The sequence below is a fragment of the Urocampus carinirostris genome, chromosome 10 (assembly GCF_059441175.1).
Source record: "Urocampus carinirostris isolate Australia breed hairy pipefish chromosome 10, RoL_Ucar_1.0, whole genome shotgun sequence".
In the NCBI taxonomy this organism is placed as follows: Eukaryota; Metazoa; Chordata; class Actinopteri; order Syngnathiformes; family Syngnathidae; genus Urocampus; species Urocampus carinirostris.
Window position 1 is genome coordinate 40366389 of NC_142358.1, and position 15798 is coordinate 40382186.

A 15798-nucleotide genomic window follows, 5' to 3' on the forward strand; every position below is an offset into this window, starting at 1 on the left:
ATTGGCTTAAACGGCGAAACAAAGCCTGCAATTGGCCGAAAAAGATGAATGTGTATAGCACGTGGCTGACGGCATAGAGAAAGCATTTTTTTCTACTCTGTATTTGTAAATATTTTATTCTCCTGGATTTACTACCCTCACGGATATAAGAGGACATTGGCTGCACATTATTATGAACACAACGACTTCGGTGAGCTACTCTGGGTTTTTATATTGTCCCTGTATCTTGTTTCAGACTGAACTCGATGTTTCTGTGATAAGCGGTGCAGATAATGGATGGAATGGAGTGTCTATTTTTAAATTCAACTCAATTCCAAGTGTTTATTGTCATATGCACAGTAAAGTTGCGAGCGAAAAAGAAAATAGATACTAAGGAAGGGTTGGCATTTCTTGAATCCCAAGACTTTCCGAATGATGGAACGATGCATTTGAGTGACATCGTACGGACACCGCATCCGCACGTGTTCTCGACACGTATTTGCGTCTTTGCAAACTTTGGGAATATTAAGGGGGTAATAAGTTGGACTGAACTATCTCACTGTTTTGTCCACGTTCCCATTGTAGCGCCTTATAATCCGGTGCGTCTTATGTATGTCAAAAATAGGACCAAAAACTATTTTTTCAGGGTGCGCCCTATAACCCGGTGCGTCTTATAGTGCGGAAAATACGGTACAAAAAATATAATCAGGATTTTCTATTCCATCATATTTATTTGTGTATAGCTTCACTTAGCAAAATGCATTACTTATTACGCGGGCAAATCATGTTAACGTCAGCGCCCCCTCCGGCACCGCCGTAGTTCCCCACGGGGGCCTGTAGGGGGCGCCAGCATACTCACCAGCTCATCATCATGCATAATGCGGATTCTCTCTGCACTGTAAACAACTTCTTTAACATCCAGAGACTCATCAATCACCTGTCAACACAGACAGGGCAGCCCGGGTTACTGCGCGTGCTAGTGTGCACGGCACGTGTGCTCAAATTGAGGGATTAACAGTGCGAGGGAGGTGAAGCTGTCTTGAGATACAGGGAAAGAGAAGAGAGCGTGTGAGAGAGCAAGTGAGTGTGTGAGAGCATGAAGAGGACTCCCGGGTGAACACACGAACGCCATTTTTCACAAGCCAGCGAACAAACCCTAGGAGGGAGCGCCGCCTGTTTCGGTTTCTTGATGTTCTACGGCTTTAGCGCACATACAAGGAGACACAGGCAAACATGTGCGTTTGACATTGAAATCCGGGTTGGAGGGATCTCAAACTTTTCGGTTCTGAGATTTTGTTTGATGGGGGGTGAAGAAACAAAAAGTTTAGAGGAAAAATTACAGAGAGAAGGCGCCGCCTGTTTCGGTTTCTTGATGTTCTACGACTTTAGCGCACAAACACAGAGACGCACGCAAACACGTGCGTTTGACATGGAAATCCGGGCTGGAGGGGTCTCAAACTTTTCGGTTCTATGATTTTAATTGATGGGGGGTGAAGAAACAAAAAGTTTAGAGGAAAAATGACAGAGAGAAGGTGCCGCCTGTTTCGGTTTCTTGATGTTCTACGGCTTTAGCGCACACACAAGACCACTGAGACACATACAAACATGTGCGTTTGACATGGAAATCCGGGTTGGAGGGGTCTCAAACTTTTCGGTTCTGAGATTTTGTTTGATGGGGGGTGAAGAAATATAAGGTTTAGAGGAAAAATGACCGAGAGAAGGTGCCGCCTGTTTCGGTTTCTTGATGTTCTACGGCTATAGCGCACAAACATGGGGACACACGCAAACACGTGCGTTTGACATGGAAATCCGGGTTGGAGGGGTCTCAAACTTTTCGGTTCTATGATTTTGTTTGATGGGGGGTGAAGAAATATAAGGTTTAGAGGAAAAATGACAGAGAGAAGGTGCCGCCTGTTTCGGTTTCTTGATGTTCTACAACTTTAGTGCACAAACATGGAGACACAGGCAAACATGTGCGTTTGACATGGAAATCCGGGTTGGAGGGGTCTCAAACTTTTCGGTTCTGTAATTTTGTTTGATGGGGGGTGAAGAAATATAAGGTTTAGAGGAAAAATGACAGAGAGAAGGCGCCGTCTGTTTCGGTTTCTTGATGTTCTACGGCTTTAGCGCACACACAAGACCACTGAGACACATACAAACATGTGCGTTTGACATGGAAATCCGGGTTGGAGGGGTCTCAAACTTTTTGGTCTATGATTTTGTTTGATGGGGGGTGAAGAAACAAAAGATTTAGAGGAAAAATGACCGAGAGAAGGTGCCGCCTGTTTCGGTTTCTTGATGTTCTACGGCTTTAGCGCACAAACATGGAGACATAGGCAAACATGTGCGTTTGACATGGAAATCCGGTTTGGAGGGGTCTCAAACTTTTCGGTTCTGTAATTTCGTTTTATGTGGGGTGAAGAAACAAAAGGGTCAGGGGAAAGATGACCGAGAGAAGGGGTCGGGAACCTATATGGCGAAATAGAGAAAGAAATAAAAAGAAAGGAAGTGAGAAAATGAAAGACAAGATATAGGTAAAGAGAGAGAAAAAAAAATTAATAAGAGAAGAAAAAAGAGAGAAAAAGAGTGAGTGTTAGAAAAGAAAGACCGAAAAAAAGAGACAAAGGAAAGAGAGAATGAGGAAAAAGAAAGGGAAAGAGTGAAAGAGGGAGAGATGGAAAAAAGGAAAGGAAGACAGTGAGTGAGAAAGCAAGAGGAAAAAGAAGAGAGAGAAAGAGAGTGACAAAGAGAGAGGGTAAGTAAGAAAAAAAGCGTGAGAAAGAAAAAAACAGAGAGAAAGAAAAAGAGAAAGAGAAAGTAAGAAGAAAAAGGAAAAGAGTGAGGGAAATCCAGTTGCTTTGCGAGTGGCGCCTGCCTTTAGCGACATTGAGTGGACATAATCGAACCCGCAGCTCATCTTTCTCTTGTGCTTCTCTCAGTAAGGTCTCGCGGGATGGATTCAAACCTTAAGCGTTCCTGATCTGACCCGCGGGCCGCATGCTTGACACCTGTGTTTAATCCGGTTTTGTTTAGAAGGCCGGAGTCAAAAGCCTGCAGGGCCTCATGTGGTCGGTAGAACGGTTCCTTTGTAAAAATGCCAATTTTTATTGCATATTATTTTGCAGACCCCAAACTGCAGATGGCGAACCTCAGTTTGAGAACCCCCTTTTTTAAGTCTCGTTAGCATGCAACACACAAATACACACAGGCAGGATGCGAACACAAGCAAAAGGCGGAAACGGATCGTCAGCAAGACACACAAATAGCACAATTCCAGTTTGCTGTAACTATGGCAACTATTTGAGAGTTTTCTCTGTGTGTCCCCAAAATCAGATGAAAGATTTAACAAAACTAAATATTTATTATTTATTGGAAAATTCATTAATCCCTAATATATTGCTTCATATGATAAATATGCTCATAAAAACATTGTATCGATTACAGTATCTTTATCAAGGGTTTAAAGCCCCAGTTTGTAATATTTGACCACTAGGGGGCACTGTTGTTGAAAGCCAACAAAAAGACAGGATCCAATGAGCACAGCGTAGCAGCAAGATGCTAGACAAACATGGCGGCCACTACTAGGTACGGATTTCACTATGTAAAAGAAATACAGTAAAATTCTGATTATAAGCCAAGACTTTTGTCACAAGCTTTCAACCCTGCGGCTTATCCAATGATGTGGCCAATTTGTGCATTTTTTTCTAAGGAAAAAAAATAGGATAAAAGGTAAAAAGAACAGCAAACGAAAGAAGAAAAAAACAAAGAGAAAGAACAAAAGGAAGAAAAAAGGAGAAAAAAATACATACCGTAAATTCCGGGCTATAAGCCGCTACTTTTTCCCCTAACTTTCAACCCTGCGGCTTATTCAGTGATGCGGCCAATTTATGTCATTTTTCTAACGGCCGCTAGCGGCGCTCGAGTGTTGCTACCATTAACTGCCCTGTCAAAGCTATATTATTATTATCAAAGTTTTGAAAACTCTCTCAGTGTACCGTCTTTCTTTGTAGATATGTGTAACCCATGTATAATATGTATTTGCAACTGTATATTTTTGTAATGTATTTATTTGTATTTATTTTAAACACTTATTCTGATATGTTTTGCACGGGTGAACGAAAAATGAGGGGCGGAACAAACGCGGGGTGCCGAGTTTAAGTGGGGACCGCTAAAGGTGAGGGACAGACAAGGAAAGAAGAGGGGGCAAAAAGTTGGTTCAAGAAAAAAGAGTTGCGTGAGTAAATGTGTTCATCTGATATATTTTTCCCACCCTTACCTTTGGAAATATACACTTTTTTCCTTAGATTACTTTCAACGGGACCCGGACTCTGCAGGTCTGCATCAAACCTTAAGTACCGGTATCATTTTCCGTTCATTTTGCCGGCTGTGATTTTTGGACCGTGGACTTTAATGAAGGACATTTAGTTTCAATCGGGTTTGGGTTGATTTTGTGTTTGTGTTACATGTTTAAATGTGGGCTCATGCGGCTTATATACAGGTGCAGCTTGTGTATGTACAAAATCAGTTTTCCTCTTAAAATGTGGTGGGTGCGGCTTATAATCAGGTGCGCTCTATAGTCCGGAATTTACGGTATATAGGTGAACAAATGAAGGAAAATAACAGGGAAAAAAAGGGAAGAAGGAGGAAAAAAAGAAAGAGACAAAAGACGTTTTTTAGGGGGGTCTCCCTAGCTGCAAGATGGTGGACACTAAAGTCAGCAATTGCAAATTTCTCAACCTACACATATTTGAAAAACACATGTTTAAATGATAGTTGTTTGTATTTCGGAATATTAGTTAAGTTAAAATGAATTTTCTTTACCCTTGGGGATGCATTATTGGGGTCAAAAATGACCCCATGGGTTGTTATTCTTCAAAATCTTTAAAATAAAAGTGTCAGGACTAAAACGGAGACAGGACCCACTTGCGTAGCATTTCTCACAAGTTGAGATGGAGAGAGGAAGGGCAGCGCCCACGATCCGGTACTCGCTAGACGCGGGAAGAAAGTCGCTCTCGCAATCGGATTGTGATCCGAATACGGAAGTGGATCTTCCGTAGCGGGCGAGGGCGGTGTCAGGGACGGAAAAACAGGTCGATAGCCGGGACAGGAGAGCAAAAACGTGGTCGGGATCGGAAACGAGTCGTAAGCCAGGACGGGCGAATAGACGTAGTCGGGATCAAAAATGGGTCGTAAGCGGGGACGGCAGAGCAGGCGTGGTCGGGATCAAAACAGGTCGTAGCCGGAGACAAACGGGAGCAAAAAACGGGACAGGTAGGAGTCAGGGTCGAAAAGGCTAGCCTTGTATACACAGAGGTTCGCAGACGGACTAACAACAGAGGACAAACAGGACTGGGTTCAAATACTAGGAGGCAGTAAAATTACACATGCTACCTTTAAATATATAAGTGATAGGCTAATCTAAAAAATAACTTGGCAAGAATTGATTAAGTGTCTAAAGAGACTGTTCGTCATGTGAACACATGTGCCCGCTCCTTTGGCCACAACTGCCTCAGACTCTGATCAATCCCCTGTTGTCAGTCCGTCTGCAAACCTCAGTTTACACTAGGCAAGCCTTTTTTTGACCCTGACTCCAAACCTGTTTTTTGCTCCTGTCTGTCCCCCGGCTTCGACCCGTTTTTGATCATGACCACGTCTACTTTCCCGTCCCGGCTTTCGACCTCTTTATTTCCATGACCACATCTACTCTCCTCTCTTGGCTTTCGACTCCTTTCCGACCCCGACCACGTTTTTGCTCTCCCGCCCCGGCTTCTGACCCGTTTTTCCGACACCGCCATAGCTCGCCACGGAAGTCCCACTTCCGCGTTCAGAGTAACCTGCTTCCCGCACCCAGCGATCACCGGATCATGGGTGCAACCCTTTCTCTTTCCTCCAATAAAACTTGTGAGAAACGCAACGCAAGTGGGTCCTGTCTCCATTCTGATCCTGACACTGTTCATGTGAATGACCAGTTAGTTCATGCCAGTTAGAAATTCAAATCCTGAGAAAGTCCAAATAACCGATCACTGTCTAAGCCAGGGGTGTCAAACTCAACTCTAGGGCCACACGATAGAACAAACATTCTCTTGGGGGCTTGACTAGTAAATTCAAGAGAAAGAAAAAGAGAGAGAAGAAGAAGAGAGAGAGAGAGAAAAAAGAGAGCAGGGGAGATAGAATGTTAGAAAAAAAGATAGAGAAATAGTGATAGGGGAGGAAAAAGAGAAATCCAAAGAGAAAAGAAAAGAGAAAAAGAGAAGGGTAAAGCAAGAGAGAGAGGGAGAGAAAAGGAAAAAAGGAAGAGAGAGCAAAAGAAGGTAAAAAGACAAAGAGAAAGAGACAGAGAAACAAAAAAGAGAAAGAGACAGAGAGAGAGTGAGAAAGAGAGTAAGAGAAAAGGGGAGGTAAAGAGAGAGAGAAAGAAATATAAGTACAGCGTTCGTGAGAGACATCTGGCTTTGGCAACATCAAGTGGGCATATTTCAACCTGCAGCTCGTTTTTCTCTTGCGCTTCCCTCAGCGTTGTCTCGCCGGCCGGATCCAATCCCTTAGCGGGCCTGGTACGGCCCGCGGGCCGCCTGTTTGACACCCCTGGTCTAAGCTCTATTCTGAACAGTCCTTCCTTATTACGGGGCTACTATGTTGGTAACCCTAGTTGTGAAAAAACAAAAAAACAAAAACAATCGTTCTTACCACATTAGGTCCCATGTTGGTCTTGCTGTTGATGAGCCTCTCCTCGGCGCCGATGAGTCCGTCCAGTCCGGAGACGGCGGAACCTGGCAGGTCGGAACGGAAGACGAGATGTTAGCTAAAACCCGTTCAAAAACAACTTGGAATTGCCTGGCTCATGCCCGGCTTGTCTCCGCTGAGCACCGAGGAAGACGACAATGGAAGCCATTCAGGGTTTTCGCACAATACGCATGGGGGATTCTCAGTTCGGAGCAACATTTCTCTAAAATCTTAAACGTTTCTAAAAAGTGCATCAATCTTTTAACCATAAAACAATCCTTTTAGATAACTTTATAGTGACAGACATGTTCAATTTATTGTGTCTGGGGTGCAATGTCACCAACTTCCTCAAGAGGTGTCGGCCATAAGATTATAACAGCACATTCCTTTCAGTAAAACATGTATATACTGAAGGATTTTATACATTTGACTATAAAGGATTTTATACCATTGACTAGAAATTACATTTAATGCAAAAGATATTCACTGACTGGGCTGTAATTCAATGTCAGGGCACCCTGGTGGAAAACGGTGTTTACAGGAACGGCGGGAACAGGACGTAAGGCTGATAAGATAATCAGCACATCCAGACGCAGAAAGGCCCCGATGACGTAGAAACGCTCGGTGTTGTTTTGAGTATTCCAGACATCGCGACGCCCAGGGGGGCTTCCTTGGCACGCCCATGGGAGGAGTCGGCACGCCATTGTGCGGGGAAAAGATGGCCAATAGGAGAGAGCTAAAGGACTTCAGAAGAGGGCTTCCCAGAGACTCCAACGACACTAATTCGGCCGTTTTCGATGGAGTACACTTAGTTAAATTGTTAATGAAATTAAATCTTGGGCCCATCCTAGCTATCTTCGGACAGTGGGCAGGGGACACCCTCAACTGGTTGCCGGCCAGTCGAGGGGACACAGGGACAGACAACTCGCTCTAGGGACAATTTGGACCAGCCAATTAAGCTGACATGCATGATTTTGGAATGTAAGAGGAAACCGGGGTGCCCGGAGGAAACCCACGCAAGCACGGGGAGAACATGCAAACTCCACACAGGAGGTTCGATCTCATGACCTCAGAACTGCGCAACATAAAAAATTAAGCTTTGATGGTCAAATGTTTGTTAGGGTGGAAAACAGTCAAAGACACTGATTAAGAAAATAAGCTATTATTATAATTGTATCTATTCCTGCTTTTGGCGACTATGTATTTCTAAGTGTTAAACATATGTGTCACGGTTGCCATGGCGCCCAATTGACAGATTGGCTTCCCCACTATTTAAACCCTGTCCTGTCAATCCCCTGTTGTCGGTCCGTCTGTGAACCTCTGTTTTTCAAAGCAAGCCTTTTTTCGACCGCTGACTCCCGCCTGTCCCGTTTTTGCTCCTGTCTGCCTCCGGCTTTGACCTGTTTTGATCTTGACCACATCTGCTCTCCCGTCTTGGATTACGATTCGTTTCCGCCCCGATCGCGTCTGCTCTCCCGTTCTGGCTTCCGACTCGTTTCCGACCCCGACCCCGTTTTTGTTCTCCTGTCCCGGCTACCGACCCCTTTTTATTCCATCCTTGACACCGCCAACGCTCGCTACGGATGATCCACTTCCGTGCTCGGATCACAAACAGACTACGAAAGCGAACACCAGATCGTGGGCGCAGCCCTTCCTCGTTCCTTCAATGGAACTTGTGTGGAACGGTCCTGTTTCTGTTCTGGTCCTGACAATTAGTGTGGTAATAAAACCGTAAAAACATTAAACATAGGATATGCAAAAAAAGAATCACCTGTGTGCTGTGTTGGCATTTTGCTCTTAGGTTTAACAATACTGAATACTGTACAGTGGAAGAAAATACATGCAACACAATAGACACAGAAGATTATTAAAATGTATTATTTATGTGCAGATGGCTTGGGACGTGTTTTGCTTATTGAGCTTTTTCACTCTGACCTACCGCAGGATGTAGCACAGGATGTAAAAAATGCACGTTATTGCATTGTTGCGTCAATTTATACTATTGTTACAATGTTTTTTCAATGCGGTGCTATTATTATACCTTGGGACGGTCTCTTAGCACTACGTTGGAAATATTTCTGCCTATTTAGCCCGATAGTGTTTTTCCTTTTTCTCTCAAGGTAAGCGACAATAAAATGTATCATTTTTCGCTAAACTATAAACTAACCATGAGTAAAGGTTAGGTTTAAAAACAAAACTAAATGAAAACAAGCAAAGCGAAACCTATCTATAAGAAAAACAAAACAAAAATATAAAAACAAACAAAAAATCGATAAGAAACACAAAATAATCAATAAAATTGATTTTTTTTTGCTAAAATATGAATTAACACTGTAGAAAGGTCAGGTCTAAAAACAAAAAAACAACTGAAAGCGAAACCAAGCAAACAAAACATAATAAAACCAAATAATAACAAAAATGTAACAAAACAATACGCAAGAAAATCAACAAGAAATGAAAAAATAAGAAAAACGAACCAAAACAATAAAAATTGTAATAAAACTAAACAAGGTAAGCAACAATAAAAATGATTATTTTTTTGCTAAAATATAAACAAGCCATGTATAAAGGTTAGGTTTAAAAAAAAATAAAGCAAACAAAACCAAACAATAAGAAAGACGAAACACACAAAAAAAAAACAATAAGAAACAAAAAATAATCAATAAAATTGTTTTTTTTTGGTTGCTAAAATATGAATTAACACTGTAGAAAGGTTAGGTTTCAAAACATAACAAAACTATATGAAAACAAGCGAAGCAAAACCAAACCATAAGAAAAACGAAACAAAACAATAAAAAAAATCAATAAGAAACAAAAAAATAATCAATAAAATTGATCTTTTTTTTTGCTAAAATATGAGTTAACACTGTAGAAAGGTCAGGTCTAAAAAAAAACCCCAAAAAAGCGAAACCAAGCAAAACAATGAGAAACAAGAAGAAAAACAAAACAAAAACAAACAATATGGGAAAAAAAAAAGAGAAAAAACAAAACAATAAGAAAGAAAGTTAAATGAAATAGGATAAGCCACAAAAAAGAACTAAACAGATTTAGGTGGGGATAGCATATTTCAGTAAGTTAAAAAAAATAACAAGAGGTGCTTCCAATCAAAATTATTTTTTTAATTTATTTTTTAAGAAAAAAAACCCCAAAGAACAAACAATTGCTCAATTGAACCTCTGCAGATAGATTTCAACGGCACGTATGACTGAGACCTAGACTCTGATGCCAAATATTCTTAGCATTTGAGCAAATGACCGAGTACCCAGATGTTCCATTTTTGCATGCTTTTTTCAACATGATGACATGTAAAAAAGATATAATGATAAGAAAAATGATAGCCCTAGAAGAATGAGAAAAGGCACAATGGAAAAAAAATAAATGAAAAGGTGAAAGACGCCAAATTGACACCAACCTTTCTTGGAGGTTCGTTGAGGGTCGGACAGATCGCCTTGTTGTTAATAAAAATATACGGAAAAAAAGAAGAAGAAGAAGAGAAAAACTTAAGTGAGTGGAAAAAAAAGTAAGATATGGAAAACTCATTCAATGACATTGACGGTTATAGACGTCAACGGTCCATTGATCGGATCTGGCAGTGATCGAGTTCAGATGTGACTAAAGAAGGAAACAGTTATGAGTGTGCAAACTACAATGGAAATCATTTCTGAACAGGAGTGCTTGAAATATTGACCCGTTTTTGTGTTATTGTTTAGAGCAGGGATGTCAAACTCATTTTAACGCTGGGGCCACACGATAGAACAGACAATCTCTCTGGGGCCGGACTAGTAGATTAGAGAGAGAAAAGAATGAAATAATTAAGAGAAAGAGAGGGAGAGAAAAAGAGAGATGGTGGGAGAAAGAAGGAGAGAAAGGGAGAAAGAGAGAGAGAGAGGGAGAGAGAAAGAAACAAAAGAGATAAAAAGAAAAATAATAAAAGAGGGGGAAAGAAAGGGATAGAGAAAGAAATCCAAAGAGAAAGAGAGAAGGGGACAAGGGGGGAAAGAGAAAAGAGGAAAACAAGAGAGAGAGAGAGAGAGAGAGAGAGAGAGAGAGAGGCACCTGGCTTTGGCAACATCAAGTGGACATATTTCAACCTGCAGCTCGTTTTTCTCTTGCGCTTCCGTCAGCGTTGTCTCGCGGGCCGGATTTGATCCCTTAGCGGGCCTGATCCAGCCTGCGGGCCGCCTGTTTGACACCCCTGGTTTAGAGCATGAGAGCTAATATTTGTTTCTAATTAGCGCAAAGACCACCCGGTTTGATATGAATTTCCAAATTAGCAATTTAGCTCGATGGCTCGCTATATACCTCGAATTTCAGTCTGGGATTGGGTCAGGTTGGGGCTTGAGATCTTCCCTCTAATGTGAATTAGTTTATTCTTATGGCTGTTTAGTCATGCAACTTCAAATCCGGTGCGGCTTATACAAAGACAAAATTGAGTTTACTTCTAAATTTGGTCATGCGGCTTTTAATCAGGTGCGCTCTGTCGTCTGGAATTTACGGTAAAACGGATCATTATGAAGGGAATACGTTTGATTAAATATGCTGACCTTCCGGTTCCGGGCGGGACCCCAAAGAGGTGACCTGGACGGGCCGGTAAGGTTTCCCCTCGGACACAACGGGTACCTCCACGCTCTCCTCCGACGAAACGGTGATGTCGGGCTGAGACTCGGAGATGGAGGACAGGAACTGGTCCATGTCGGCTCTCTGTTCTTGGAGCAGCTCGTCTGGGATATTAAAAACAAAAAATGAAATGTATTTCATAAACACAGTGAAAAAGAAATGCTTCCTCATTGGTAGAAATGTAGTCGTATTTTATATTATCTCTACATACAAAAGTTTCAGGTTTCAAAGTACATGTACGGGAAAATGCCTCAAGTTAAGAAGGCGTTTCAGGATACGAAGTCAAAGTACAGTGCGCCCTGCCATTTTCGCTCCCAGAGTTCTATCTGGCAACCTGATGCGTGTGCATGAACCCCGGCAAGATGTTAGCGTCCGCTTCTGGTTTTGTAAACAGCCCCCAGGTCTCAAAGTGGGCGGTAACGCCCCCTAGGGGGCGGTGGAAAGGTCTGGGGTGGCAGTGAGGAAGAAGAAAGCGGTAAGGGGGGGGCAGTCGGAAGTCAAAGTCAGAAGTTTGAAACCGCAAAGCACTTCGGTTTTTCAAGGTTTTGTAGTGAGTGATGGGAATTAGTAAAAGGACTTCACAAGAAAAACAAGGTACCGTATTTTCCGCACTATAAGGCGCACCGGGTTATAGGGCGCACCCCGAAAAAATAGTTTTTGGTCCTATTTTTGACATACATAAGGCGCACCGGATTATAAGGCGCTACAATGGGAACGTGGACAAAACAGTCAGATAGTTCAGTCAAACTTATTACCCCCTTAACATTCCGAAAGCTTGCAAAGACGCAAATGCGTGTCGAGAACACGTGCGGATGCCCGTACGATGTCACTCAAATGCATCGTTCCATCATTCGGAAGGTTAAGGTCTTGGGATTCAAAAAATGCCAACCATTCCTTAGTTTCTATTTTCGCTCGCAACTTTATTGTGCATATGACAATAAACACTTGGAATTGAGTTTAATTTAAAAATAGACACTCCATTCCATCCATTATCTGCACCGCTTATCACAGAAACATCGAGTTCAGTCTGAAACCAGATACAGGGATAATATATAGCCGGAGTAGCTCACTGAAGTCGTTGTGTTCATAATAATGTGCAGCCAATGTCCTCTTATATCCGTGAGTGTAGTAAATCCAGGAGAATAAAATATTTACAAATACAGTATAGTAAAAAATGCTTTCTGTATGCCGTCAACCACGTGCTATACACATTCATCTTTTTCGGCCAATTGCAGGCTTTGTTTCGCCGTTTAAGCCAATGCCAGCCTTTAAATCAGGGGTCGGGAACCTTTTTGACTCAAAGAGCCATAATAGCAAAAAATATTAATTTTATTTTGGGAAAGAGCCACACCATATATTATGAGACAAATTTACTAAATTGCTAAACCCGCGCCCCAGTTAAAAAGCTTAGTCTTCAGCACATTTATTTTTGATGATTTGATAAAAATTATAAAAAGAGAATAATGCCAGAGCCCCTGTCCCAAAATCAACAAACATACCACTTTAAACTTGTCTCTTTATGGCAATGACTCAAGATCGGTTAAACTCCTTTTGACCCTTTTTTATCATACATATTGGTTTCAAAACCAGATGCAAGCATTTATTTTGTAAAAACGTCACAACATTCTGAGAATAGGGAGCCTTATGTGCTTACCTTTGGCGAGAGATGGGAAGGAGTGCTTGTACTTTTTGCATAGCTCCACCCATCCCTCCCACTCACCCAATCAAATGACTAAGTTCTCTTCCGGTGTTTTGGCGTATTTACAGTTCTGTGGATTCATCATAAGGTATCTGAACACTGAACACAGATTACATAGTGAACTTTTATATAAAGGATTTTTTAGCGTTGTACAGCTAAAACGAGTTTTTTTTCCCCCCATTTTTTTGTGTGACACCGTGACTGTAAATTGTAGTGAAAAACGTGCCATATATATACTGCGAAGTAATCGTATGTCAGTAAGTTTCGGTTTAGCTTTACGTGTAACTTAATAGGATAGACGAAACAACTTTTGGACAAGATGGAGAAATTTTGCATGCAATCAAATCTGTCTCTGAGCCACAGATACTCGTAGAAAGAGCCATATATGGCTCGCGAGCCATAGGTTCCCGACCCCTGCTTTAAATGATAAAAAGGATCCGCCCCTTGACCTCCGAATAACTTTAGCCAATAGTGATCGATTCAAATGATGATTGACACATTGGTTAGCCAATGAAACGCTGGTAAATAAATCCCAGCATACACCGCGGACTACTTGGCGTTCGGGGGAAAATCGAGTCGGCGGCTGCAAGTTAGTTGGAAGACTTTGCGATTTAATATTGATCCATAAATAAGGCGCATGGTCAGCTTTTGAAAAAAATAAAGGCTTTTAGGTGCGCCTTATAGTGCGGAAAATACGGTAATAATACATACATTAAAAAAAGAAAATGTATACTTAAAATGAGGATTTTTTTCCAAATATAATATTTTTTCAGTGTACATATATTACATTATATTAGGGGCGAATTAAAAAACACGTAATTCATAAAATAAGGTATTCTGTTTTTATTATGGGTGATATTTTTAGTTTTTTTTCCCCAGATCCTTGTAAAAGCTAATTCTTAAAAATAGTAAAAAGACAAGGAAAAAACACTTTAAAAATAAGAGGCATCATTTCCCAGCGGGGCAGGGTTTTATTTTGGTTCAGGAGGTAGAGCGCTCGTCTTGGGATCAAGAGATCTCAGTTCGAATCCCGGCTCCTCCTCCGTGTTACATGTCAAAGTGTCCTTGGGTAAGACACTGAACCCCTAATACCCCCAATAAGCAGGTTAGCGCCTTACATGGCTGCAGGGCCGCTATTGGGAAATGTGAAGCACACTGTAAAGCGCTTTGGGAAGTGAGAAGCGCTGTATAAATGCAGATCATTTCATTTCATGAATTTTGTATCTTACCAATAGGCAGAAACAAGGGCTTTTATTTTGTTTTTGGGAAATTAGCCGGTCCAAATTGTCCCTTGGTGTGAATGAGCGAATGAGTTGTCTGTCCCTGTGTGCCCTGCGATTGGTTGGCAACCAGTTCAGGGTGTCCCCTGCCCACTGCCTGGAGATGGCTGGGATGGGCTCCAGCCCCCCGCGACCCTAACGAGGATAAGCGGTACGGCTGATGAGATGAGATGAGATATTCTTAAAATAACAAATGTTTTACTAAGGCAAATCTTTTTTTTAATTTTTTTTTTTTAAATAAAATATCAGGTCTGTTTTGCCCTGCGATTGGCTGGCAACCAGTTCAGGGTGTCCCCTGCCCACTGCCCGGAGATGGCTGGGATGGGCTCCAGCCCCCCCGCGACCCTAATGAGGATAAGCGGTACAGCTGAGGAGATGAGATGAGATCAGGTTTGTTTTGTTACAATATTGTAGAAGATGTTTCTTGAAATTAGCAATACTACTTACCTAGAAAAACAGGGTAAAGATATCTTTAAACAACAAAACTTCCACTGAAAATTCTCGATCGGGTAAGATTTTTCTTTTGGCAGTGTTACACCTGTTTTGAGATTAAGATTTCGTAATTTTTGAACACAAATTCGCACGTCATGTTAAGCGGCTACAACTCTAATTTTGTGGCACAAGTTTAATATTTTGAGTCTATAGCTGCGGTCAATCATGGACAATTCATCACATCCACTACACAGCCTCATCTCCAAACAGAAGAGCAGCTTCAGCGACAGACTGCTGTCACAGTCTTGTTCTACGGACAAACGGAGGAGATCATTTCTTCCTCATGCCATGAGGCTCTTTAACTCCACCTAGGGGAGTAAAAGCCCACATTAAACCCCACCCCCACATTTGCATATTAGCCTATTTTTATTACAGTGTGTATTTCCCGTAGCACTATTTAAAAAACGTTAAATTGGGTATTTTGTATTCTATATCTTTTATTTTCAACACAAGGATACTGCTGGAAGTGTGAATTTCCCTACGGGGATGAATGAAGTGTCCATCTATCTATCTATCTATCTATCTAAATGACACCCTCGATCATACATTTTGCTTTGTTTTGCGAACCATCATTAACGTTAACCGACTGTCCCCAAAACTGGAAATGCGTTCCCAAGCCTTCGCTAACTAGCAATTAGTATTTGTCTGCGTGTTTTCTTTTTGTGAGGGAGTCTCTTGGTAGGAATGGGCTCAAACGTGACCCAGTTCTGTCAGCCAGCTCGCTCGACTTTCATCTGGATGCCGACAGGCTGCCGCTTTCGTCCGCATTTCCGCACTCAAAAAGAACAACACGTTTAACCGTTGACCTGAGCCGCTTCATTATTAATCGTTTGAGGCTACTTTCTTCTCAATGGCCAGTTAAATATGCATTAATACACAGGGTTGGGTCGGGTTACTTTCACTCGATTACTTTCAATGACTTTTGGATTACTCCGATACCAAATATGCGAATAAAAGTCAAAAGAAACTAAATATCAATAAAATGATGACTCACAACACGTGGTAAGC

General features: G+C 41.7%; 1 protein-coding gene across 4 annotated transcripts in view; it reads right to left on the minus strand.

The window, feature by feature from the left end:
• The window catches only part of aplp2 (amyloid beta precursor like protein 2), a 119799-nt gene that overhangs the window by 10228 nt on the left and 93773 nt on the right, over positions 1-15798 (minus strand). The window contains exons 13-16 of one of the 4 annotated variants that reach the window (XM_088345745.1): positions 11247-11423; positions 10115-10150; positions 6667-6749; positions 839-916 (exon numbers count right to left, since the gene is read on the minus strand). In XM_088345745.1, the coding sequence (XP_088201871.1) occupies positions 839-916; positions 6667-6749; positions 10115-10150; positions 11247-11423 (374 nt within the window). The remainder of the gene's footprint in view (positions 1-838; positions 917-6666; positions 6750-10114; positions 10151-11246; positions 11424-15798) is intronic. The other 3 variants (XM_088345747.1, XM_088345746.1, XM_088345748.1) reach the window with 3 other exon arrangements.